Source organism: Sebastes umbrosus, chromosome 4 (genome assembly GCF_015220745.1).
Source record: "Sebastes umbrosus isolate fSebUmb1 chromosome 4, fSebUmb1.pri, whole genome shotgun sequence".
Lineage (NCBI taxonomy): Eukaryota > Metazoa > Chordata > Actinopteri > Perciformes > Sebastidae > Sebastes > Sebastes umbrosus.
This window is the reverse complement of record NC_051272.1, coordinates 20104467-20131385: the sequence shown is the minus strand read 5'-3', so window position 1 is coordinate 20131385 and position 26919 is coordinate 20104467. Positions and strand designations below refer to the sequence as shown.

Here is a 26919-nt window from a genome sequence, read left to right as displayed (position 1 = left end):
TGAAAGTTAGTTATAACCATCCTAAAAATGTCTTTTTCAGCATTTGGTTAGTTAGTGTACTTAGCGCCACCCTCTTGTTTCACTTCTGGTTGCAAATAACCAAGATAGCATTGGCCAAAAGGCCGAACTCAAGGCTTCATAGGGATATAGAAACATATTTGTTGACAATAAGAAACATATATCACCAGCTCTGTCTTGTGTGTGTGTTGGTGTGACAAAGAAAAGTGCCTGAAAATATCCAAAAGAGTATAATATAACTTATTATTCAAATTTTTATTTATAAACATTAAAACATTATAAAACACTTTTTTTAAACATATTGTAAAATAACATGTTGAAATCTCTGGCATCATCTTGGTGCACACCTCAGTGTCTTCAGACTGGGCGTTCACCACATACTGTTACAGGCCATCTGCATTACTCCGTGCTGAGGCTGCAGAGATGCCTCTGAGCACTGCTCACTTAGGATAGAAACTTAAAATATCTAAAATCTTCCCTTTGACATGAACCCTTAAAGATGCTCGCAACATAGCGCGTCAGGTGTCTTTAGTCACAAGCTGCCGGCCATCACAGCTACAGTCACAAGTGTTACCATGATGTAGAGGTATTTGGCTGTGAGTCCTGGGCAGGAGTTACAGTACGGCCAAGCACAGCAGTCATAGCTCATGTGGTAGATGACTCCTTTGTTGCGGATTTGGTGCACCTGGCTGCAGTCCTTCTGCGCCATGCAGCCCCTGGCCGACAGGGTGCTGTGGTTGCCGTAGCGACCTTCTCCCTTGAAGCACAGCTCATCGATCGGGCACAGTGTCACACTGAGCTTAACTGTTTTCTCATTCTCCCGGACGGGGCTGAAGAAGCAGCGCAGGTTTTCACAGAGCACCGAGGGGAGGCGAAGGTAGAGCCACAACACGGCAACGTGAAGGAGCTGCAACACATTCGGCCTGCAAGTTGAAGAGAGGCGTTTTACTGACCTTTAATGACCTCATATTGTGGCAATAACAGCAAATTAAAAATCACAAAACTTAAAGAGAACAGCAGTTTAGTACAGCACTTCCACAAAGACAGGGATTTAAAAGACACTGGGTTCTACACTTCCCATAATGCAACTCATCTAGACCCTTTCTGCCTTGTAAATGCCAGTATTTCATATTACACTTTCCCAGTCTGCAGATGTTAAACATTTGTGGTCTCAGAGCCAAGATTAAGTCACATCACTTCTCAAAGCTCCTCCAGAGTCACAAAAGATGTTCAGTTTTGATTGGCTTTGCATAACTCCACATGAATAATATATTAACTTTGACATGTGAAATCAGTGTCGTCTTTTATCACTTGTCATCTTTCTGTTCACTGAAGCCAGACAAATTCAGAAAGTTAACTTCTTATAAACAGGTGTCAGTGATCTCCACTGATTGCCACATTCAAAATGAGGAAGTGATGGCAGAAACATTTTCAGCATGCAACTTAAAAAAAAAAAAAAAAAAGTATTATGAAGACTCACCTGCACATTAAAGATTTTAATTCCAGTCAAACAGGCAAAACTTTTCAGAGTTTAACCTGATCCGAACTCTAATCTCACCACCGACCCCAGATCTTCCTGCACAGGCCACACCTCCCAGCACACCTGCTTGTAAAATCTACACAAAGGAACTACACCCAAGTGGGAGGCTTAATCATGGTGCTTTTATTTTGCTGCATTCATCAGTAACCACAGAAATACTCTATTATACCAGAAGGATGGCTGATAAGTCCACCTTTTTCTCTCTGCAGCAAAAATGGAATCACACAAAACACTGACCATGATGCATTCATTTAGCAAAAATACTAATAATCACAAACATTTGACCAAATGTTGTTGACCTTTTGGAGACTGAGTTAAGTGCCTGTGGCTAACAGGCCTCTCCCCAGTCTCCTACAAGCTCTTCTATGATGCAGTGGCAGGTGATACGGTGCTCGTTGATGATGTGTAATTTGCACATGAATCCCAAGGCTCCTCACTGAGAGTATTAGTGATGTTAGTGCGATCTATTTTGCCTTTAATCATCCCCAGTAGCCTCTTCAGGCTGGTGTCAGACTTTGGCTGGCCGTTACATTTGTCTGTGCAGCAGCAGGTATGGCTGACGTTGAACTTGAGCCCTCAATAAGAGGTGATCTTATGGGAGCCACAGAGTTCAGCGTCCAAGGAGCCCTGAGAAGACAGGGCCTGGAAGGAGCCGTAGTAGCCTCTGGAGATGGCGCAGCGCTCACCAGGCAGACAGTTGGTGGTGATGTTGAAGGACCTTCTTGTGTGGTTCAGAGGACAGAAGTAACACAGCAGGCTGTCCAGACTCAGAGCGGGGAGGACCAGAGCTGCGGCCAACAGGAACCCCAACAGATGGACGTCCAGACTAATGTAAATCCAAACACACAAATGAAACAGACTGAAAACATACTTTCATATAATTAGTCACATTCAGAAGTTTTTTTGGGGGAGGGTTTCAAAATGTTTACCTGTTCTTTCTTTGTGTTCCCATCTTTCCATATGTGAAGAGAACAAGAAGATGTGTTGACCTGAGGAACCTCCAAATAAAAGCAATCCTACTGATTACCAAGCAGAAACAGGTGCGTCTCTGAAGCTCGTTTAGCTTAACCCATGAATCATTTTAGAAATACACACACAAAATAAATAGCTTTTGAATTGGATTTTTTAGCTTTCAGTTTATTGCTCAAAAATAACATCTTGCTTTATCCTTCAAAACACTTTGTACACTCTTTAAAAATAAAATCTTAACTGAGGCAAAAGACTGTCTGCTGCTCTGCATAGATCAGTAGTTAAGGGACATTAAGAGACCCATTTTCTATCATTAAGTAAACTGACTAAGTGACACATTTCATTTATGTTTCATATTATATTCAATGCATAACAATAACAGTACAGAACAACTGGTAAACTGTACAATTAGCCCAAATAGTGAACATAATAACTGCAGGAGGTTTGTGTTAAACGAGCAATTTGGGTGAACTTTGAGCAGATTATTTCCTGTGAATATTATATCAAAGATGGATAAGAACTTTCAATACAATCCTCTGTATGTATTATTTAATTATTTTTTTAACAATCTTACATACTTAAACCTGCAGTAGGCAGAATGTTTTTGGCATCATTGGGCAAAACCTTCCAGCATTTGTAATTTAAGTGTTCTGAGAGAAAACCCGACTTCTGCACCTCCTCATTTCTCTGTTTTCAGGCTTTAGAAAATCTTTGATAAAAAAGACTTTGGCCAATCACAATCTGTGAAATCTTGCAGAAAAATCTCTTCTCCTCAGAAATATCTTCTGTGAAATCTTGCAGATGCCATTAAGAACACCGGAGGACACAGAGGCACAGGATTTTTTTCAACATGCTTTTCTAATTTTTAAGTTTATATCTTACATAATAATCCAAACATTAAAAATAACAATTTCATTTAGTTTTATTCACAGAAATAAACGAAATGCTGAGATATAAGCCAAGCCAAGTTTCCACCAAGAAGTTCCTGGTCATTTTAGTCCCGGGTCTACTTTTTGAGGAAAATCAAGAAGGCCTTGCGATCCCCTCTGAAGCTTTCGCGATCCCAACCTGGGGGATGTCATGAGGAAAGAAATTGTTGTCCTAGTAGCTGTTTAATGCCACCCATATGTTGTTTTTACACTCTATGAAGTGGCCAGTCTCTATTTGTAAAGCATCCAAATCTAAAGGGAGAAATCATCCTCTAATCGGCCACATCTGTTTTTCTTTCTTCGTTTTCTGTTCATGTTCCATAGACTGATGAAAAGGAGAGCTTTCCCACTTTAAACAAAGGTTCCTGTAAAGAAAAACACATTCTCGATAAATTAAAATGTTCCTTACTACCCATGTATATGATATAAAAATGTAGGTATATTGTGTAAGTTTTAGTGGTTTGCTCACAGCCAGCTCCTCCTCCTCCTCCCTGCTGGTGTCGACCCACTCATCTTGTTCCTCTGCGGGGTCGTAGTTGTACAGAGGAATCAGCCGATGGCGCATCTCGTCTAATCTGCATACATAAGAAACCAAATTATGACAGAGCATAAAAGACACCAAATGGATCTGAAAGTGATGCATAAACCACAGAACTCACCTTGACCTCCTCCTGAAATAACAAACCTGAAGAGAACACAACAATAAGAACTTAAAGATAAACCTATGATGCAGTCATGTGAAATGAAATATACAAAGCTGTTCTTACCACTGCCGCCACACATCCAATCAGTATGAGTAGTACAATGGGGATGAGAGCGTAGAAACCAGGAGATCCAGCAGGTTTGGGTTTGAAGGGTGAAATGTGGGGAGTTGTGTTGTTGGAAAGCATTTCTTTCTGCTTGATCTCCTCCCTCACAAAGTACACCCCTCTGCTCCGTGCACCTCAGCTGACACCTTTGTGACACATTCAGGGGAGGGCGGTTGCTGTCATTCCCACTGAAAGGCCATGTTGGGCTTTCTAAACCCCAGGAAGACTCCTAATTATTGCTAGAGAGTCAAACAGCATGCACAGTTTACTGAGAGATTTATAATCTGAGAATCAGTACAGAGGAGTGTTTCAAATGACCTGATAGTAAAAAGAATAACGTCCTAAACAATCCTCAGATATAAAGAAACAATCTTACCTTATGTGTCATATGTAGAGTACGTGAACACACATTTCCTAATAGCTGCTTTCGTTTCCCTTCACGAGAAAACACGGTGCTCGCATACCTCAACCTGCCCACTTGCATTCCTGAGTGAGGAGTGGATGTTGTTTTGGTTGAACTGGATAGATGTGTTTATTACATACATTATAAGTAGTCACGCAGTTGTTTTTAATCAAAAATACATTGTCATTTCCCAGTAGGAGTAGATACTGCACACTGGTATGGTAAGATTTATTGTGGTGATTGCTTTAATGAGGGTCAAAATATGTAAGAAAAGCTTTAAATGTATCTGGATTGTTTTGTGAATTTAACAAACTACATAATATACAGTACACACATGTAATGTTCTCTTTACTCCAGCAGAGGGAAAGTTGTTGTGGGCTGCAGGAGGAAGGGGAGGAGGAGGAGGAGGAAGTGGAGGACAGGAGGGACAGTGGGAGGGGTGAGGAAACACAGATGGGAAGCTTTCCAAACCTTGTACAGGTCTAACTAGCTGTGCATGGTCTCATTCGCCTCGTCACCACAGGATGGGTGAACAGGGACACAGTTAACAGAGCTCTGATGGTAAGTTGTCAACAAAAGAAAAGCTCAGAATAGTTTGCAATAAGATAAAGTTTGTCAACTGTGAATGTGAGATCCTTAGTAATGTGAAAAGTCTTCTTTTTTTATTGAGGTATACAGTTTTGGCAGAGCAGAATTTTAATTTCGGTTAACAAATGTTAAGATAATGGTGGTTTTGAAGACTTATGTCTTATGATTCACTTTACACCAGTGTGTCATAGTTCTAGTGGCGCGCACCGGTGGATTTCCTGTTAAGATTTGAAAGCTTGTTAATTATTAGACCAGCGTTAACAGACCGGTTCAGTTAGACTCCAGACATAAAACAGCTCACTTGTCCTGCCTGCAGTAAGTCTCATACACTAATGTTATCCTAATTCTGTTTATTTTGTTAACAGGTCTGCATTCTTCCATTCTGCTATGAAGTGAGGACGTGCTGAAACAGGAGGTGTATGACTTTCTAAAATGTGATGGATCCCACTCAGAGGAGAAATGGAACAATCCAGAGACAAGATGCAATCATCTCTGACCTCCCCTCGCCTTTCACTGAGGATCTGTCTGGAATGAACCTTTACGAGACCATTGACCCCTCTACTGAAGAAAATGTGTACGAGACCAGCTTGGCTGGGATCATATCCCCAACTGAACCCAAACCCCAAGGTCACCTCTGGGGTCAAGTGGGAGGAGATCCTGGGAATACAGATCACCAAAGCACAAATGGGCCTTCCCCACCCCGTCACCCTCCGCCTCCACGCAGACCCAGGCTTCCCAGTGCGAGTTTCTCAGGTAGAGAAGGTATCATACCCCCTCCGGTTCCCCCCAGGCCACGAAAACCCCTCAGAAGCAGCATGAAGCAGTTTTCCACTGACCTCATTCAACCCACTTACAGACTGATGCGTTCCACTACAGAAACAGACAATCATGTGAGTATCAAAGACAAGAAGCTCCTTTGTGATTGAATCAAATGACCCAAATTAAAATGGGAAAAGTCAGAGGAAACGCTTTAGCGTGCAATTTGTCTTCTTTTTTTCACATCAGGACCCATTTACCATCAAACTAACAGACACTCCACAAGGCAGCACCAAGACGCTGACTTCTTTTTGTGATGCAACGTCCAAGTGAGAGCATGAAAATGAGTTCCTGCAGATTTACAGTAGTTAATCTTTCAATACGATCTTAAATATATAATACTGTGTAATGAATTTGAAAGGTTTTGTTAAAAGAATCCACCCTTAGGACACCATAACTCTCAAAATGACAGATAAAACATATATATATACAGTGTATATATACTGTATATACACTGTATATATGTATGTATGTATGTATGTATGTATGTATGTATGTAGCTTTTTACTGCTGGGTCATTTGCAGTTGTAGTTAAAAATAATCTTCACATGGTGACTTATCTTCATGAACTGACAGAAATGCGATTTCACGATGACTTCACCACGTTCACATGAAGTTTAAGTATAGAACATATTTGTGATCATACTTTCATTTTCACTCTGGTAACCTGTTTTTCTTTACCATCTGTGGCAGGCTGATGTCACGGTACAGGTATGCAGACAGCGTTAATAACTCAGGTGTGGTATGGAGTCGAGTGTTACAGATCCACCCTGCCCTGCTGCAGCAGGTGGAGGTGACTGTCAGCGTGGCAACTGAGTGGGGCAACCACCAGCTCCCTTTCCCCACCACAGGTAAGATTAACCAACACACTACTACAGTCACTTACAATACATTTGAGGAGAATTAGGAGATTTAAGCCCCATTAGCCCCTCTACTACTGTACAGTGTGTGTTGTTCGTAGTTGCGCTTTTTCATTGATGTTTGCAGTGGTTGAAAAAGAACTCAGATCCTTTACTTAAAGGTCCAGTGTGTAAGATTTAGGGAGACCTACTAGCAGAAATGGAATATAATATTCTTAACAATGTTTTCATTAGTGTATAATCACCTGAAAGAATCGTGTTTTCGTTAGCTTAGAATGAGCCCTTCATATCCACATAGGGAGCGGGTCCTCTTCTAAATCCTACACACTGGTCGTTTAAGTAAATAAGTAGCAATACCACAATGTAAAAAACACATATTATTGCTGGCAAAGTGTACTTAAAGGTGCAGTGTGTTGGATTTGGCAGCATCTGGCAGTGAGGTTGCAGATTGCAACCAACTGAAACCTCTCCCATGTGCCAAGCGTGTAGGAGTACTACGGTGGCTAATGCGAAGACATGAATGGCCCTCTCTAGAGCCACTGTTTGGTTTGTCCGTTCTGGGCTATTATAGAAACATGGCGGCCGGCTACATGAAGAGGACCTGCTCCGTATGTAGATATAAACATCTCATTCTAAGGTAATGAAAACACCATGATTCTTATTTTCAGGTGATTATACACTAAAGAAAACATACTTATTAATATTATATTCCATTTCTGCCAATAGATCCCCCTAAATGTTACACACTGGTCCTTTAAAGTATTTTAAGTAAAAGTACCTATTGGGTAAAATGTCCCTTCATTTCAGGAGCTTCCAAGGTCCTGAAACTATTTTTTTTAATCTTAAAACATAAAGTAAAAAAAAAGAAAAGGGAAATACTCGCTCATTCTTCAATCACTGCAGATGTTGGCAGAAGTGTGTGTGGACTCTGACCTCTGACCTTTCCTCCAGTGAACAGGACAGTGAAGAGTCTGATTGATGAAATCTTCCAGCTGCTGGACCTCCCTCCCAGCACAAGTGGTCAGCCTTATTTAAAACTGTGCGACTCTGATGAGTATCTCCAAAAGTAAGTCACTCATGCTGTAATTAACATTTGATCTCTGAGCCGTGGTGTTCTATTCAAACAGGGTGTGTTTCCACATTCATTGTTTTAATGTTGTGATCTGTCCTTAGTGACGAACTGCTGGGTATGCACGAGACTATTCAGATCTACTACTTGTTAAAACGAGTCGTCCCCCTCCGACTGCTCCACGAGAACAACCTCAGACACCGTCTGTGCCGGGATGTAAGTCAGTTCAAACTCCTTCTCTGTCCCCACCTACACTGTAGATTATTTACCAAGAAGGGGTGGCCTGTCTTCACTCTTGAAATGCTGCTTTCACATACACCTGTGCCTGGCTGCTGGCCAGCTTGTTATCATCAGGGTTATTGTAGCTGTAAAAACCTCCACCCTGACTTCTTGACTTTGTTCTGTTTACACATCACGTCATGGCTGCTGGCATTTAGCAGAAATAGATTAAAGGTGAACCTGAGGCTTCCTTAGATTTATAGTCATTTTCACTGCCATTTAATGATTCTACATGCTTTATATTATTCATTTATATTATATAGTTATTAGGTTGATTAAACACATGATTCTCCATAGTTAATCGTGATTATTCACAAACGAATAGCTCATTGTTTATCTGTTCAAAATAAAGGGAGATTTGTCAAGTATTTAATACTCTTTTCAACATGGAAGTGGGCCAATACGCTGCTTTATGCAAATGTATGTATATATTTATTATTGGAAATCAATTAACAATACAAAACAATGACAAATATTGTCCAGAAACCCTCACAGGTACTGCATTTAGCATAAGAAATATGCTCAAATCATAACATGGATAACTCGAGCCCAACAGGCAACAACGGCTGTCAGTGTGTCAGTGGGCATGTCTGTAAAGGGGAGACTCGTGGGTACCCACAGAACCCATTTTCATGTCAAGCGACCCCTTTGAAAATTGCCATGCCAGTTTTTTCCTCGTCCCAATAGATTCCTTAGGTTTTCTAGTTTCATATGATTCCGGTATCTTCACTCTCTCGCTTTGAAACTGAGCCAAACCACAACCTAAAGATTGCAATCATTAAAAGTTGCGTTTAAGAAATTAGTGACTTTAAAACAAATTTGCATTAACGTGTTCTTATTGCGTTAACTTTGACAGCCCTAATAGATATTCAAAAACACTACACAATAAATTGCTACAATCCTACCCAGCAATCAGTATTTCGACCTGTGTTTCTCCTCTGAGGTGGAGGACGACAGAAGCTCATGCCAACTCTACCAGCTCCTGCGTCCTGTGAGCGTTTTCAACACCTGCAAGTAAGTTCCCTCATCAGCTTTGTAAAGTGTTCAGTGCGTCATGTGTCAGCCGGTGTCTGTTTGTAGAAAACATACGGAAAGGTAGCTTTGCTTTATGGTTCCCAACCAGTTTGGCATCTGTGTGTGTGTGTTTAACCTTTCCTCCTCTCTCAGGTTGAGCCTGCAGAATGTGCTCGATGGCTACAACAGAGAGGTGACGGTGCTAATGAGAAGTAAGGTCAGTAAACTGGGACATTTATTTCTCTCACACACATATCATATATATATATAACAGTATTTGATTGTGATTCATTGCATTTGTTTTAAATGTATACTGTGGGGTATCATCACCTCAGGGTACCCTGATTTAGATGCATCAGTAAGAGTGATGTATCCTAAGCTGATTTCGTGATACTTCTCTTATAACTTGGATCTGATCTCATCGTGTCTGCAGTCGGGGATGAACGTTAATGTGCTCGTGGGTCATGTTCGCACCATCAGCAATCTCCTGTGTGGGCTCTCGTGTCAGGAGCTGGAGGATGCCATTGGCAGGCTCAACAGAATCAACCCCATACCTCTGGTAGGATGTCACATAACATTTGTGAATCTTTTCTTGCGATAACGGGCTACTTTTAGAATAATCATGTCTTATTTGTGTGAGATCACTTTTGAATTCTGCTTTAAAGGACCAGTGTGTAGCATTTAGGGGGATCTATTGACAGAAATGGAATAAACTTTCTCCTTACCCGCCACCATTGTCTTGTGAGCGCAAGACGAGAAGGAAGCGAGATGGTTCAATTTTCAAGTTTAGTTTATTTATAGAGCACATTAAAAACAACAATACAATATGCAGTATAAGAAGGCTTACTCCTTAGCTACCTCCATCATCAGCTCCGGAAAAAAACAATGTGTTTAATTATTTTTAGGGCAGGTGAGTTGCTAGATTTACTAGCATGACGTGGCATTTCATTTGCTCTGTGCAAGCTTATTGTTATTATTGTTGAGCCCTGCATGCCTTTGCTGAGGTATTGTGACACAGTGCACCAAAAAATGTTCAATCCTCACACCTCTGATCAACAATACAAAGCTGTGTTTCCTCATCTCTTTTTTACAGAGTCATGATGAGATGTCTGAGTGTGAATCTGGTGAGTAACTGATACTCAACTACAATGCCATTGTTGTGAGTGTGTTTTAGATTATTCGTGGTACTTCCGGCTTTTTTATTTGATAACCAAACTGGGTTACCCATTGTATTTTAAAGGAGACCTATCATGCTCGTTTTCAGGTTCAGACTTGTTTTTTGGGTTTCTAGTAGAACATGTTTACATGCTTTAATGTTCAAAAACCACATATTTTTCATATTATCTGTCTGAAACGCTCCATTTTAGTGCCTTTCATCTTTAACTTTGTTTATTGTGCGTTTTGTCTTTTTTTTGGCAAATTAATTACACTTAAAATATGAGTGTCGGGAGTTAGAGAAATAGTCTGTGACAATAAATGTTTATATAAACTGATTTAAGAGGTGCTGGATTATTTACACAATATTATCATATGTGTATTATTAACGTGATATCAATATTTCATTTTAAAATATCACGTTATCGTCAATACCGGTATAATGTGACACCCCTAGTGTACTACTCATAAATGCTAAATATGTGGACTTAAAGTGAAGCGTTACCTGTTTGGTATATTGACATTGCGATTGTCTAAGCTGATGTTTATTCTCTGTATTGCAGCCATGCTCATGCTCAACAAGGCGCTGCTCAAAGTGCTGCAGATCTTTTACGCCAACTTCCAGTCAGACTTCAGAGGTCAGGAGGTAACCAGAGACCTGCAAGTACTCGACGTCGAGAACAACTCAGAAATCCTCCAGTTCAATATTTCTGCTCTCTACCAATTACCACTCGACTGGATGAACAAGTATGTGTGCATTTATAGTCGCTCACAAACACACACACATTTTGATACTTGTATGTGCACACAGATACAAATGTTGACCACATCCCTGATAAGAACAGCGGGTTTTACTGCTTTCTCTTCCCTCTCCATTTAGTTATGAGTCCTTCTCTGTTTCCTGTGAGCTGACGTACGGACTAACAGATATCTGTGACACTGGCGTTTCCGAAAACATCAGCACCGCCTTGTCATACGGAAACAAGATCCAGTGTAACCGAATGTAAGGGCAAAATCCCCCAAAACTTCCTTTTTCCTGGTTCACAAGAATTATCATTGATAAAGAAGTGAAAGTGGATTCAGCAGAGTTATCTTTAAGACTACTTACCGTCCTCACTTCTTTAATGTCCGTCTGATCCAGGCTGTTTCTGTGTACTTTTTGTTCTATCATAAGTGTGTGTATGAGAAATAATCTATATCAGTTCATTTCAATACATGAAATACAGAAAAAAAGAGTAAAGTAAAAAGAGATAACAGAAAAAAGAAACATGTTTATGACTGTATGTTTTTGATTTAAGGATGGTGTTCCCTGTTCCAGTAAATCAGCTGCCGTATGAGAGCATGTTGACATTTCGCCTCAAGGGCTCCAAGCGAGGAAAAAACTCCGAGCTTTTAGGCTGGGCTGTTCTACCTCTCTACAGCGACCGGTAGGTTGTCCACAACGTTTACACCATCGACTGGGTTAAAATTCAAAAATCACATTTGACTATATGATAATACAGGCAGAGGCAGTTAAAATCCTAATAATAGCTCAGTGTTGTTGTTGCTTGCTCGCTGAATGAATGCCAAATGTTAATTATGGACAACCTGTTGTGAGACAACAAGTCGTGGACATAAATGATTGGAGGGTGTCTGAAACATGCGATAATAAAATTACACCCGTGCCTGCCTGAAATACCGCAAGGCTCCATTTTTTTAAGTTTCTGAAGTGCTCCTTTAATTCATTTTTTGAGTGTTTAGAGTGTTTAAAAAAAGAGAAATGCATCACTGCATGCATCAACGCCACTTCTAATATATTCGTTTCTTGTACATTACTTCATGTACATTTTATAAAAAAAAATCTTTCCTGAACTCTTAGGCAAAATGGTATAATTAGTGACATGATGTACTGCATGTGCTCTCTGTGTGTGTCTAGGACTCTGGTAATGGGGACTGTTCTGCTCAGTTTGTCCGCAATGAACGAGCTGCCTGCTCCTCCCTCCCCGGCCCTGTATGACAGCCACAGACAAGCCATCGGGGTCATACTGCAGGTCAGTAACGCTGGACAACTCTGCCCCCTGTTGACCAAAAGACACCACATTAACCCGCTCAATCATTCATCTTCCCATCTTTCTCCAGCTCGAGTTTCAAGAGCAGATAGAGTGGAAGTATGAGAGGCCCATCGCCCTCCCCGGTTCGATCATGTTCACTGAGCCTTGTGAGGAGCTGCAGAAGAAAATGTTGATAGTCTCTAAGAAGCACTGCCTCTGCTTGTGAGTAGAACACACATTATGGTAAATGGTAAATGGACTTGCATTTATATAGCGCTTTTCTAGTCTTCCGACCACTCAAAGCGCTTTACACTACATGTCAGCATTCACACACTGATGGCAGAGGCTGCTAAGGTGCCAACTTTGCCCATCAGGGTCTAATCTAAATACACATTCACACACCGATGGCTATGCCTTCGGGTTAAGTATCTTGCTCAAGGACACATCAACATGTGACGAACCTGTATCGGACCACCGACCTTCCGATTGGTGGACGACCTGCTCTACCCTCTGAGCCACAGCCGCCCTTATATTATGAACTGTTATATGTTTATGTGCTGTGTTTAAAGTTTTGGACATGAATAATCTTTTCATTTCTGAACAGAGATTTCTATTCCCTTGTTTCCTCTTACTGTCTGTATCCCTGAACACATTCCTGATATTTTCTCAGACTAGATAAAAATGAGAGGGCTTTCCTCTGGAGTAAGCATCACTGCAGTGACAAACAAAGTACTTTCCTCCACTTGCTTCTTGGTGGAGCCCTCCAGTGGCAGCCTGAAGACCTGACAGAAATCTACACTGTTGTAGAGAACTGGCCCATCCATCTACCCGAGGAGGCCCTCTTCCTGCTCAGTGACAGGTAGGTTCACATACAGAAACATGGACACAGTCATTATGCAAAGCTGCAACAGAAATAGATAACACACAACACATGGAGAAAGGCTTGTTATGCGTTTTGGTTCATTTACAACCTTGCCATTATTGCAGCAGGATATCTGCATCCTGTAAGGAGTTAATGCAGAATATTATATGATGTTTTTCAACACACTATCAGGTTATAAGCTTAAAAAGCTATGTGTGGAATTAGTAATAACTATATTAATAAATATCTCAAATTAAACAGAAGAAAGCTGTACAAGGGCATAAAAAATACCTATAAAGAACAGAGGAGTCTGATGGCAAAAGGGGGTAATGGATGATTAGTTTTACAGGCAGGTAGAGCACAGCTACAGTACGTCCTGAAGGCAGCAGAATATGATCATTGATTTCCCACAAAAGGAACAGAGTTTCCCTCCAGCTGTTTATGTCCTTCACTGACAAGCTGGGAAACCGACTAATTAAAAAAAAAAGACTCTCAATAAAAGATTGATTAAAAAAATATTAAAATAAACAAACTGAATCCTGCATTGCACCCACTGGACAAAACAGAAAATGTATATAAATTCTTCCCGGACGTGTAATCATTGCAACTTATCTCCCACTACTAATGCCCAAATGTTCTGGTCCTGTGCTTCAAGAATGTTGGTCTCATCTTTCAAACAATCTCAGAATGCCAGAATAAAACTATTGACCTGTGCCCATTCATATTCTAGTCTAGTCATAGTCTTTGGTGCCCCTCCAGACCCCTGCGTACCATGTAAGACTGAAGCCGACTGTATCGCTGGTGCTACCTTTACTTGCCAGACGCCTCATTTTTCTTAAATGGAAAGATGTGCACTCACCTACCTTTACTCACTGGATCAAAGACATACTGTACTTTCTTAAGTTAGAGAATATAAAATACTCATTAAGGGGCTTCACAAAGACTTCTAATACCTTTTTTTTCACTATATTAAAGAGAAAAAATCCAATTTGCCATCTGATCTGTAAAAAGGTTAAAGTCAGAATTAGCCATGCCAACTCAACACGGCTCTTTCTGCCCTGCAAGTTTTTAAAAAAAAATATTTTTTACAAATACATATCCAATAGCCTACTATTCTTTTCCTTTTTATATAGTCTTTTCATGTATTTGAACATTTTTAAATAATAAGAACTTGCATTTATATAGCACCATTCAAGAAACCCAAGAACACTTTACATGGAGGTAGTGAGACAAGACAAAACAAAGCAAGTAAACACAAGTACAGAAGAAGCAAAGATAGCTGGATAACTGCAGTTATTGATAACCAAATGCTTTTGTATGTTGTTCTATTATCACTATGTTCCATTCTATTTTTCTTGTTTTTTTTGTGTACATAATATGTCACAGAATATATCATGCAGTATTGTACCACTTGTTAAAAATCACAATAGAACATTTTTTAAAAAGGAGTTCAGTTTTCGGAGAAGGTGCACTCTTTGCTGGCCACACTCAACAATCATTTCTGCGTTTTATATACATGCATCAAACACAGTACTCAAGTACTTTTTTTAGCTACTTAAACACTCTCATAAAGTACTGTATGATGCTCTCTGTGATGTTTTCTTGTAATAGTTCATTCTTTGAATGTCGTTTTGTAGGGACCATAAACTCGACAAGACAAGAACCAGTAACCCAACATTACATCTGTGATGACGACCATCATTCAGGCATCCATTAGTTTGGTTTGGTGATTTATAATTTATCTTTTTCAGTTTCCATGATCAGACTGTGCGGCGGGCTGCAGTTCAGTACTTTGAACAGATACCAGACGGAGAGCTGGAGGTGTTTCTGCCACAGTTGGTCCAGGTGAGCACAATAACACACATCACTAACCATTACTGTACACTGTACTGTTCATCATCCTTACTGAATCTGTGACCAAACTATTATTTTAAATGGTTTAAAGTGTGTAAATATGAGAAAAGGTGGCACACTCTGTAGATTCCTCAGTGGTTGGATGTTGGTTTGATTAGTCGTTTGGTCCTGCAGGCTCTGAAGAGTGAGTGGGAGCTGGATGGACCTCTGGTGATGATGCTGCTGGAGAGATCACTGAAGAACATACGGATCGCCCAGCAACTCTACTGGTGAGACACTACTGTTGTTTCATTCACTTGAAAATGTTGATAACATAACAACGGTTTGCATGGAAGCATATCTCTCGTTTTACAAATAAAGAAGAGTTATTCGTGATGATGTAAACAGCAGTAATGTTGCAAAAAGGAATGACTGTGAGGTTGTGTTGTGGGTTTTGATGCTCAGTGTTTTCACTGAAGTGTGCACAGTAAAGTTGCATCATGTCTTAATGTTTTGCATGCTGTTAGGCTGCTGGAGGATTCCCTCACTGACCAATACTATCAGAGTTGGTTCAGTAAGGTTCAGGCTGCCCTGCGGCACTGTTGTGGCCGGGCACTGAGGCAGGAGCTGGAGCTCGAAACCCGCCTGGTATCTGTGCTCGTACAGGTGGCTGAGAAGGTCCGCACTGCCGATAAGGCTCGACGTAAGGTCTGTAAACGCATCTCTCATCTGCCCATGTATTCGTAATCCTCCGTTGTTATAACTAACTGCAAGTCATGTATTTTATTTTCTTTCTTTCATTTCATGCGTTTCTCTGCAGAATATTTTGAACATAGAAAAGTTGAAGATTGAGGAGTTCTTCAGTGATGGGGTCAGCTGTTGTCTGCCACTGGATCCTGCAGTCCGTGTGAAGGCGTTGGACGTGGATGTAAGAACATTACACGTTTTATATCATCACTGTAATGTAATATGCACGCTAGTTGTGTACCATTTAGTAGTGTTTACTCCTCTGATATGTCACCTACAGGCCTGTAAGTTCTACAACTCCAATGCTGCTCCTCTGGGGATCTCGTTCATCTGCTCTGACCCTCTGGCCAAGAACATCAGCGTCATCTGCAAGGTTGGTAATAATATGTTGCTTTATTGATCCACACTGGGCCTTGTGCAAGAACATTTAAACATTATTATTATTATTATCCTCAATGTCTCTTACTTTTGTCTTTGAGGTTTGCTCTCAGAAGTTTTCCAAGTCAGATTCACCAAACTGGACAAACTCATAAAGTGCTTGTTTCTGCCTGATAAATGTCACCTGTTCATAAGGAGGTGCTTATTCGTGAGATTTCATCATCAGCATAATCAATTGCCATATAAGGCTGCTATCTGTTCTGCTCTGTTTAGGTAGGTTTCATTCTCAAAAATGTCCGGCTCTCAGAAATCAGCAGAAAATAACAATACATGTTGCAGTAGAGGAGCACTTTGTTGTTAAGATATTTTCTAAGCAAATAAAAATATTAACAACACAGCTGCCGACAACATGCTATCAGAGCAGCGCTATACTGCGACAGACATGACAGGGAATGGTTTGAGATGAAGTTAGAGGCCAACTACAAGGGGAAATAAAAGCTCAGTTACAGAACAGCAAGCACAAATGGCTCCACACAAAGACAATACTTGTGACATTAGGCTGCCTTGCTGGGTCATTAAGCAACCTTTTTAGTAAACCGTTTCATTAATGTGTTGTTCAGACAGGAGATAACCTGCGTCAGGACATGCTGGTGCTTCAGATAGTCCGTGAGATGGACAGGGTTTGGCTCCAGGAGGGGCTGGACCTGCAAATGATCACCTACAGGTGTCTCTCTACGGGCAAAGATCAGGGTCAGTTTGTGTTTCTGAATGCACATTAATATTTCCATTGTTTTATATCTCTGCAGCTGTGAATTCATGTTTTTCCACATATATTCTATGTGGTTGTCAGGCCTGGTGGAAGTGGTTCCAGAGGCCGTGACCCTCGGGAAGATTCAGCAGGAGTGGGGTCTGGGTGGCACCCTTCGAGAAGACACGCTGGAGAAATGGTTCCACATGTGGAACAAAACCAAGGAGGACTATGAGAAGGTGACGACCACTGCAAAATCGTTTGATAACTTATCATGCTTGAACATTCACTTTTGCTTGTTGCATTATGTAACACTCTCCTACTGTGTACACGCAGGCTGTGTTGAACTTCATACACTCGTGTGCAGGGTGGTGTGTGGCCACCTTCATCCTGGGGATCTGTGACCGACACAATGACAACATCATGTTGAAACACAGCGGACACATGTTTCACATCGACTTTGGCAAGATTATGGGCAACGCACAGAAGTTCGGAAGCTTTAAAAGGCAAGTCAATAAAAAAATATATATTTCAGTGTTGTTTTTCTTTTTTGTATCATGTTTGTAAAGTTGTGTGTTTTTGTGTTGTGTATTGTTAAGGTTGTTCAAAAACTATGAAAAAATTGGTTCTGTACATATTCGATACTGAACATATACAGTCCAGTATCGATATATATATATATTATATTTTTTTATTTATTATTGTAATTTTTTTAACTCAATTTAAAGCAAAAATATTTTAACCGGGAAGAAAAAGCATCTAATGTTGTCATGATACTGTAATTTCTAACTTTGATTAGGGATGCACCGATCCGACTTTTTTGGTCCCGATACCTGGACTTTTCATTTTGTCCGATATGAAATACTGATCCGATACCAGTGTTTAATTAATAAGCTGCATGCCTCACTGTGTAGAAGTGACTGGGATCATTCCTTTATGTGTAAGACAACATCTAGCTTTACTTAAACATTGCTTTCCTAACTTTGTAAAACAAAATGTAACAAATAAATAATTATTTATTATTAAAATAATAAATTGTACATCAACAACTTAGCAAAAAAATATTAAAATTAACAGGAATTACAAAAGGTGTAAATCTTTTTAATGCAGCAACAAATTGGTCAAAACTTAAACAGGAATTCAAATTCTACAATATAATGTATTTAGTATATAAACATAGAATTGAATTTAATAGATCGGCCCCATTGTCACCGATATCCGATCCAGCTATTTGAGTCTGTATCGGCCCGATATCCGATACAGTACCGGTATCGGTGCATCCCTAACTTTGATACCTTATATATTGTGTATATATATACCTAATATATTGATATTAGATACCATTTTCAGGCATCAAATTTTAGATTATTATTCAAACGTAAATAGCAGTGTGTGTGTCAACTCGCTGTCAGAGAGGAGAGAGAGTAGAAAGCACAGCTGATACTCGTGTATCTATACTGCGAAAAATTTGTATTGAAACTGTTTAAAATATTCATTATCAATATATATCTATACTTTGATATTTTTGACAACACTAAATGCAAGCAGCATTTTGAAAGTGAAAAGAGGAGTTTTTGTTTGCGCAGCAAGGAGATAAAGAAAATTATAAAGTCAACGACAATACTGTGAATTAACAAGATCCTTCCCCCTCTCTTTTCTTGCAATAGGGACCGATCACCATTCATCTTTACATCTGAGATGCAGCACTTCATCACAGGCGGGGGGCAGAAGCCTCAGCGCTTGCATCGCTTTGTGGAACTCTGCTGTGAAGCTTACAACATCATCAGAAAGCGCTCTGCACTGATACTCAGCTTGCTGGAGTTGGTAAGACTTTTTACTGAATAACATCATCACAGTAAAAACCTCCTAGCTATATCTGAGAATAGATAATGTTATATAAAACACCCTTTCATTCATGGTGTGCATGTGTTTTTCAGATGTTAAATGCAAGAATGCCAGAACTGAAGGACTCTAATGACCTGCAGTACGTCCAGAAAAACCTCAGACCTCATGACACAGACCTGGAGGCCACATCCTACTTTACAAAGTAATTGAATGTGCAACACACTCTCTAACTAAACTTCCTTCCGCTCTATTAATTTGATTCCTGTCGTAACGGCTTGTATCCTTCCTGATGTAGGAAGATCAAGGAAAGCATGGGCTGTGTTGCAGTCAAGTTTAACTTCCTGACACACAGCATGGCTCAAGGGAAGAAACAAGATCCACGAACACGGGACGGCATCCCCGCTCCCAGCACCAACATCCAAGAAGCTGTCATTCAGGGATACACCGTCAGGGGAAAAGATGTGGTGAGGCTGCATTTTGCTCTTTGTGCTGTGCTTATTCAGACAGAAAATGTCGGCCTCAGTGTTCTTTTTCATAATGAAACGCCGCTGAGAAATGTTGCTTTATGCACCACAGAGCTTTGTGTTAGATCCTAGTAGCCAGGGGAGCTGATGAAACACCTGGAGCTGACAGCAGGTTCACACATATTATTCTAAGAGGAATAACCTCTGGCACTCATCTGACTGTGTTGGGTCTGCTGTCACTTATGGCCTCCGAGGCAGCAGTGCTGTGTTTGGAAAGTCTTTCCTTTACTCCCCAGAGTCGAGTGAAGAGCGTTACTGATGTTTGTTGGCATTTCGCTGCTCTTTGATCAGATTAGGCTTCCTGATGTCAGCTTTAACTGTTTTGAGGCAGAGATAGAGCGCCTTGTCAGTCAGCAGAAGCACAGAGGTTTGCCCAGTTACTCAAATTCACAAGTATCATGCACTCAGGTATTTACATAAAGGCAGTATAAATAAAAGATTCCCCATTTGATCAGTAAATGTTAAATATAAGCATGTGGGAAAGTTTCCACTGCTTCTAAGTGTTAGTAGAGCTTGTTTTGTTAGCACAGTATAAGCCAGGGATGCTAAACTTGCTTTGCCCGGGGGGCCACTTCTGCAAAATGACAAGAGGCCTGGGGCCAGTTAATAAACAAACATTAATAATTGTAATATATTGAACAAATCAGTGACTATTTTACTCTGCAGTTGTTTGCACACCTGAGAGGCGTGTATGGATCTATGTAAAACTCAGTGTGCTCAGGTCAAGTTCCGCACTAAATATGACTGCAATAGTCCCGCCGTCTCCGACTGTTTCTTAAGTTATGTAGTTGTGTAATATTAATAATAAAGTAACAAACACAACAATAATATTTCTCAGATAAAAATTAATAAACATTAAAAGACCCATAAATCATGCAGGGGCGTTTCTAGTATTTGAGGACATTCGGGGCTTAGCCCAGATCTCAGTCAAGGGGTTCAAGGATCCTCCCTGGCATTTTCTTTTTTTTAATAAAGAAGCTCTATTAGTCTATTTTGATGCTTTTTTTTATGCACTATGGCACCTTATTTACATTCAAAGTCTGAAATTTGAATTCATTTATTTTCATATAAGCACACAAATTCATTATTTCCCACATTCTACATACATTTCAGAAATAAAAAACATAAGACAGAGGAAGTATTTAACAGTAAAAGTATGTTAAAGGAGTTACTTGTTTAGGATTGACTTCTATAATAGAAAGCACTGTAACACTTTGCTTGGAACACACCCATCTTCGAATTCAGTCTTCATTTTGATCTCAACTGCACACCTGTAAAGTTTCATGAATTTATCTTGCATGGTTGTGACGTGACAAAATCTGTCCACAGATAGAAACTCCTGGTAAAGTACACAAAACCTCTTCTGTGGTAGTACCACATTTTGCCATGATGACACACACACAGACTCACAAGGTGAAAACAATACTAGCTGGTAAATATTCCTGGGTTATCACGCTGTTAGAGTTTAATTCACTTGTGTATATCTAAAGTGCTAAACTCAAGACAGTACATGAAAACTGTAATAATGGGATGCTTTACCGATCCTTAAGGGTAAACTTTCCCTTCAGCTGCCTTCTTCCAAGTGATTTTAAGTGTGCGAAGACGCTCCCAGCTGCCTGGGCGCTTCAATGTGGAACCCTGCTTTATCAATAGTGTCTCGTCACATATTCACACGACAAACTAATGAATTAGTTTTGTTTGATTTGCAGATCTACGACCTGAGAGTAAACATTCATGACGGTTTTCTGAACAGTGATAAGACATTTGCGCAGTTTGAGATGATCCATAAGGAGCTGCAGAAACATTTCATTGAAACTATGCTGCCTCAGTGAGTGAAGAAAAAACACATACAACTCCAATCACATGGCTCTTTTATTTTGAAACACTGCTTTTTGTCTTCCACAGTAATGACATAATTTGATGCATGTCTTAATATAGGTTTCCTCGGTGGTATAATATGTCATTCACCAACGGCAGGAAGATGTCTCTGCTGAATAAATACCTGAAGCAGCTTTTTGAGGGACCATGCAAGGGAGTAAGTTCCTCTTCTTGTCGCTGGTAGATTTCTCTCTGTGATCTCGTCTTATACCTGGCTATAACTTTCCTCGCTCTGTCACTTGCAGAATGAATTTGTGTGCAGCTTGTTCCTGGATGGCCCCAACACAGACCAAGAAAGTGTGGTGACAGGTAATTTCCTGCTCTTAGATAATAACTGGGTGTATTAAAAAAAAGATTATGTAGGAAAATAAATGTCATGCTAATGGCAATATTTAGAATGTGAGGACTGACTTTGTGCTATGTCTTGAGAAACTTCTGATGATAGTCCATATATAAGACCTGTTATGCGGTGATTTACTGGCACTGATGAGCTGATCTATTACAGGAAACCGTCCTCAGATCCAGCTCAACATCTCTTACTCTAACAGCAAGCTCTCGGTGTTGGTAAAACACCTGAAGAACGTTGTGAGTTTGCTTCACTCTTATTATTGCATTGTTTCTAGCATTAAATTAAAATCATAAATGTGTTCTCTTTTATAAATCCTGTGTGCTCAAGTGCAGGGCGGTCCCTTATGGCCCTCTTTCTCTTTTCAACAGAAGCATCCAAACGGCTCGAACCCTGATGCCTACGTGGTCACCCGTCTGAGACCGGACCCTCAGCAGCTCTACAAGAAGAGGACGAAAGTGGTCCGCAATCATGACAACCCCACCTTCAACGAACTGGTACAACTTCCATCCTTTCTATCTAACCTCTATCCATGATTTAGCACAGTCACAACATCCTCTGGTTTTCCATTACATTACTGGTTAAAGACAGTAATGTGTTCATATGCTTGTTAATGGGCCAGGCCAAGTAGATTTCAGATAGGCTATTTAGCACATGCAGTACGTTTCAAACTTAAAGGTGCTCTTTACGCTATCTAGAAGAGCATAACACCCACTCTCCGGTTCCCCCAGGTTAACACTGTTAGCTCTGTCAGAAGTGTTGCCTTTGTTTTCACTGTCAGCTATGAGCCGCCAGTTCGGCCGTCGCCATGTTGAGAGCCGTGTGGAGGCAATAGAAATGCTCCCAACTTGCATTTACCACCTTTTTAAAGGACCAATATGTAATATATTTATTGTAATAAATCCTAAAATGACCATGATATGTCATCAGAGATTAAGGAAACATGCTAATTGGAAATACTGGCTTCTCCGACAACAACACTACAGCATGTTCTCCTTTGAAATTTCCTTTCCGGTCCAGAACGTCTGTTTTTGTTTTGGCCGGTGTGATCCCGTCCACGGCCCATTTCACCACCCCGCTGCCACATATGAAACAAACTGGCATCCAAACAGCCTTCTGCAGCCAAGGAAGCAAACAAATGAACTGGATCAACAGAGATAATGTTTAACATTAGATTCTACCTGACCTGAAAAGCCTCGGCACATCTCTCTGTGATCAGTGTACAGCTGGTTATCAAGACAGCGAGTATTTGAGACACACAGCTGGTGAAGTGATACCGGCTACTTCCTTTTAGTATTTAGTAAATGAAATGAGAAAACATGTTATCTTATACTAAAATGAATCTGCCCCAGTAGCCTACTGTACAGTAGTGTAGTAAATAATACAAAATGTAACAATTAGGTTGTTGTAAAACAAATACTTTCTGTCGTATATACTGACATTGTGAAGTCCGTTGTATTTATATAGCCCAAAATCACATGTTTGCCTCAAAAGGATTTACAAACTTTTCCTACAGCATACCCTCCAACAGACCCCTGATATCGGAGGAGGAAAAATTCCCCTCAGGACGAGCAACAGAGGAAGGAGGCAGGAGGGATCCTCACAATGGCCCAACATAACTTAAAACATTAATCACATTTATTAATGCTCTTTCATTATAATCTAAGAATGTGGATTTTGTTCCCCCTTTTTTCGTACATCCAGTCCCTCTTGAGATGAAGTGCTGTCAGTCAAAGTTTCAAAAGTGATTATTACTCACAAGTTTGAGGGAATGTTTAATATGCGCTCTGCCTGCGGCACTGCTCCTCACACACAGCGGGGAGCCTATGAGTCTGATCTTTGAGTGTTGAACCCTGAAGACTCTGACCAGTAGCCTCTCACATATCTTTTTATGTTGCAAAGTGAAGCCTTTGCAGAGCCAAATGGAAGGAAACGGGAAGGGGGAGGCTGGGAATGACAGAAATTTCAGATAAAAGCCAAACTGTACGGCAGAAAATGTCCTCAAATTACTGGATGTTCTGAATGTCGAGCTGTTTGATTGCTAAAATATCTGCCTCATATTCACAGCTGGAGTACAATTATGTCCCTCTGCTGTATGGGATGGTGCTGGAAGTGACAGTGAAGAGCAAGAAGACGTTTGTGGCTGCGACCAACATAAGACTGGAGGAGGTGTTGCTTGACAAGGAGACCTGGTTTCCCCTCGGGAACTGTGCAATCTGACCTCACAGAGCTGCACTGTGAGTCTGCTGCCAGCAGGGGGTGCAGCCACACTGAGGGAAACAATCAATCCAAAGATTTTTTCAGACTGTATGAATGAGACAAGAGGAACTGTGCACTCTCATTTATACCTATTTATCAGATGCAATTTAACCTCGCTGCAGAGCTATATAAGCTGGCAGCGAATGGAGTATTTGGCTGACGTTACAAGCCTGATTTAAAGACTCAGGGAAGGACACTGTTTACTGTGTGAAGCGTCATTTTATCTTTATTTTTAAAATGTCAATCAAGTGAAGGACATTTTGCTAATTAGTCAGATTTTTGGATGTGGCTTCGGTGACGGATGAAGGAAAGTACTTTCATTATCAAACTTGCACTTTTGTTAGTACTTTAACTTCAAAACAGTCCTTGCAAGTGCGCGTGTGGTCGAGACTGTCGATGTGACGGATTAAAGGGGGTGATGCAGTGCTGTTAGGGGCTGCCTGTCTGATACCTGCTCAGACTGAGTGTGTTTGTCCCTTTGGGCTGTGTCAGCTGGATGTCCTTGACCAGTGGAATTGGGAGGCGGGAGGCAGGACGGCGAGGGAGAAGGGGGAGAGGGGGAGTGTGTGAGCAGGATGACAACTCTGCCTCTACGGCCTGAGGCGCTGAGTTAACACTCTCTCCATCACTCCATCCTTTGTCTCATCCATCAGTGACATTCAAACACAGTTATGCACATGCATGTGCAAACAGGCAAAGGCTCACAAATACCCCTGAAAAAGCACCTATACACACACACACTCTCTTTCAGGTCTTCATGTTATCTTAATGCCATCCTCCTCCTGACAGGCCTGCTGACCCGCACTCTCCTCCGCCTCATTCATAGGATTTAGTGATGAACGAGGATAGAAATAGCCTTCTCTGCGCTGGATTTGGTTCAATAATGTATACCTCTGTGAATGCTATTTATATTATTCCCTGCTGGGTCTCTCACAGGGAGGTTGGCTTGGAAGAAAATGTTGGCTGCTACTCTTTCATAGTAGTGCTCATGGACTATTAATGCATCCTGGCATCACTCATCCCGTTCAGGCTTAATAGGGGAATTACATCTATTGTTTTGGAATAGATGATTAATCCAAAGACAACACTGTGTCTCGTGGTTCGTCTTATGTGTGATCAACTCTACCACAATAATCGCACTTTGCATCAATTATTAATTCTATGATAAGAACCTAATATCCCACTCCAGGGATTTCTCCGCTACTTGAGTGATGCCAGCAGAGAGTTATTCTTCGTTCTTTTTCAGCCCTGCTGGAACCTTCTGGTCTTTTTTTCCTCCGCAGTAGAGAGAAGGCACGTCTATTTTCTGACAATAAAACTGGTATTTATATCTGAGGAAATGGTGCTTTTGATTTATTTATATATTTTTGTTGTTGTTGTTGCTGCATCAGCCACGCTTCTCTATCTGTTGGCAGAGGTGTGTGTGTGTGAGTCTGATATGGAGAGCTGTTTTTAGGAATACCAAACAAAGACGAAGAGGGAGGCTGGATCCAGGCTGCATCCGTCTCGGGACCGGAGAGGCACCCAGCGGTAGCCTGGAGGTGGAGAAGGAAGGGGGGCGTCAAAAGAAATGTATGTATATAGAGGCTAAATACAGGAGCATCATATAGATACACAGAAGCATTTCTGTTAAAAACTCAAGCAGAGAGCGACCTTCAGTAATGCTGACACTGCGAATGAAGGGAAATACAATGATGGTCACACAATGTCACCTGATGTAATTTAGCCCTTTGTCTGACTCCCACCCCCTCCACCCTCTCTCTTTCTTTCTGCCTCTGTGGCTCACCTTTCTTCAGGCTGGTGAAGGGCAACGTGTACTGGCCCACAAAATCGCTGCTGAGGATGCCCGTCTGATCTCGGACACAGAAGCGGATGAGGCAGAGCTCGGGGATGAGGATGCTGAAGTTCATGTCAGCATCCCAGTGAGGATTCAGAACTGTAAAGGTAATTAGAATGAACCAGTTCATTAGAATCAATAAGCATCAATAGGTTTAGGTAAAGCGAAAGGTGTCACTCTCAGTGACGAACCCACAGAGAATTATTACTCGTCTCTGCTTTTCCCCTGAGCTCTATGGAGCGTTAAACACCTTTTAACTCATTGTTTTGATTTTACGGACCTGCACATTTACTCCTTTGGCTCACTCGCACCGCTCTCATAGCATTGTTTTCAGCCATGGCAGGCACCTGTTTTCAGTAGAACCGCTTTAAATATCCACTTTATGCTAACAGCTCAGCATCAAACTTCAGACCAGAGGGGGGTCTGTAAAGAGAAGCAGATGCTGAAGTGCCTTAAACTTGTATTCTCTCTAATATCCAGCAGGGGGCGACTCCTCTGGTTGCAAAAAGAAGTCTGATTGTATAGAAGTCTATGAGAAAATGATCCTACTTCTCACTTTATTTATTACCTCAGTAAACATTGTAAACATGAGTTTATGGTCTCAATTGCTAGTTTCAAGTCTTCTTCAATACAGCATGATGTTCATTTAGTAGATTATGGTCCCATTTAGAGTCAAGTAGACCATAAAGCAGGGGATGCTTTAGGGCGGGTCTACCTTCTAATTGACAGGTTGCTACCACGGCGTTGTCCGGTCTGGGAGTTGACTGTGTTTTCATCTTACAACTTTTAACCCTTTCACAGTGTGTTTTCAGTTCATGAAAGTTAATTGTAACATTTTGGTTGCCTAAAAACGTCTTATTCAGCATTTGGTTGTACTTGGCTCAAGCCTCTCGTGTCACTTCTGGTTGCAAAAAAACATATACAGTCTATGGTTCCCCCTCAGGTTTACACTGTTAGCTCTGTCAGCACTTTCGCTGTTGTTTTCCACTGTTAGAGCCTTTAGCACCGTTAGCTGCGAGCCGTCGGCTTGTCATCGCCATGTTGAGAGCCCTTCAGAGGCAATAGAAACACTCCCAATCCCGTATTTAGAAAAGCCTTTCTACAAGAACTTGCTTTGAGAAGTGATATTCAAAATAATACATTCTTTTACATTCAGCAGAAGACAGTAAAGTTATGTTCACCA

General features: G+C 40.8%; 4 protein-coding genes across 8 annotated transcripts in view; 1 reads left to right on the top strand and 3 right to left on the bottom strand.

Moving 5' to 3' along the window:
• Positions 1-252: 252 nt before the first annotated feature.
• On the bottom strand, positions 253-2626 carry bncr (bouncer). Its single transcript, XM_037767798.1, has 3 exons — positions 2488-2626; positions 1499-2384; positions 253-941 (listed from the first exon to the last, which is right to left on the bottom strand). Exons 2-3 carry the CDS (start codon positions 1504-1506, stop codon positions 551-553), a joined length of 399 nt encoding a protein of 132 aa, XP_037623726.1. The 5' UTR covers positions 1507-2384; positions 2488-2626; the 3' UTR covers positions 253-550.
• Positions 2524-25234, top strand: pik3c2g (phosphatidylinositol-4-phosphate 3-kinase catalytic subunit type 2 gamma). Of its 3 annotated transcripts, XM_037767791.1 has the most exons (34): positions 2540-2598; positions 5026-5229; positions 5622-6146; positions 6262-6341; positions 6766-6923; positions 7884-7998; positions 8106-8217; positions 9224-9294; positions 9448-9511; positions 9728-9853; positions 10388-10418; positions 11013-11196; positions 11330-11452; positions 11748-11876; positions 12365-12479; positions 12568-12701; positions 13150-13338; positions 15093-15186; positions 15370-15464; positions 15702-15882; positions 15995-16102; positions 16202-16294; positions 16920-17049; positions 17150-17286; positions 17384-17553; positions 18715-18871; positions 18985-19094; positions 19188-19356; positions 21126-21244; positions 21355-21451; positions 21540-21603; positions 21800-21879; positions 22012-22137; positions 23708-23860. In XM_037767791.1, the coding sequence occupies exons 3-34, from the start codon at positions 5694-5696 to the stop codon at positions 23858-23860; spliced, it is 4167 nt and encodes a 1388-aa protein (XP_037623719.1). In that variant the 5' UTR covers positions 2540-2598; positions 5026-5229; positions 5622-5693. The 3 variants fall into 3 exon arrangements, with proteins under 3 accessions (XP_037623720.1, XP_037623719.1, XP_037623721.1); XM_037767792.1 differs by lacking the exon at positions 5026-5229 and having other exon boundaries at positions 2524-2598; XM_037767793.1 differs by lacking the exons at positions 2540-2598; positions 5026-5229 and having other exon boundaries at positions 5694-6146; positions 23708-25234.
• LOC119486675 (small integral membrane protein 29-like) lies at positions 3752-5445 on the bottom strand. The gene is made up of 5 exons (XM_037766970.1): positions 5433-5445; positions 4224-4399; positions 4116-4141; positions 3926-4031; positions 3752-3821 (listed from the first exon to the last, which is right to left on the bottom strand). Exons 1-5 carry the CDS (start codon positions 5443-5445, stop codon positions 3768-3770), a joined length of 375 nt encoding a protein of 124 aa, XP_037622898.1. The 3' UTR covers positions 3752-3767.
• LOC119487133 (1-phosphatidylinositol 4,5-bisphosphate phosphodiesterase zeta-1-like) overlaps positions 25230-26919 on the bottom strand; it is a 19438-nt gene continuing 17748 nt past the window's right edge. For all 3 annotated transcript variants that reach the window (XM_037767794.1, XM_037767795.1, XM_037767796.1), the window contains 2 exons: positions 25686-25835; positions 25230-25434 (listed from right to left, as the gene is read on the bottom strand). In XM_037767794.1, coding sequence (XP_037623722.1) covers positions 25352-25434; positions 25686-25835 — 233 coding nt within the window. In that variant the 3' untranslated portion in view covers positions 25230-25351. The remainder of the gene's footprint in view (positions 25435-25685; positions 25836-26919) is intronic.

What these genes read in the sequence shown, in the direction of transcription:
- pik3c2g (XM_037767793.1), top strand. Translation starts at nt 5,694, where the DNA reads ATGGATCCCACTCAGAGGAGAAATGGAACAATCCAGAGACAAGATGCA. An exon ending in TGAAGGCGTTGGACGTGGAT is followed by an intron (nt 16,103 to 16,201) that starts GTAAGAACATTA and finishes TGTCACCTACAG; the next exon opens with GCCTGTAAGTTCTACAACTC. An exon ending in CCGTCAGGGGAAAAGATGTG is followed by an intron (nt 19,357 to 21,125) that starts GTGAGGCTGCAT and finishes TTTGATTTGCAG; the next exon opens with ATCTACGACCTGAGAGTAAA.
- LOC119486675 (XM_037766970.1), bottom strand. An exon ending in TTGGATGTGTGGCGGCAGTG is followed by an intron (nt 4,142 to 4,223) that starts GTAAGAACAGCT and finishes TGTTCTCTTCAG; the next exon opens with GTTTGTTATTTCAGGAGGAG. An exon ending in TATTTCAGGAGGAGGTCAAG is followed by an intron (nt 4,032 to 4,115) that starts GTGAGTTCTGTG and finishes TTATGTATGCAG; the next exon opens with ATTAGACGAGATGCGCCATC.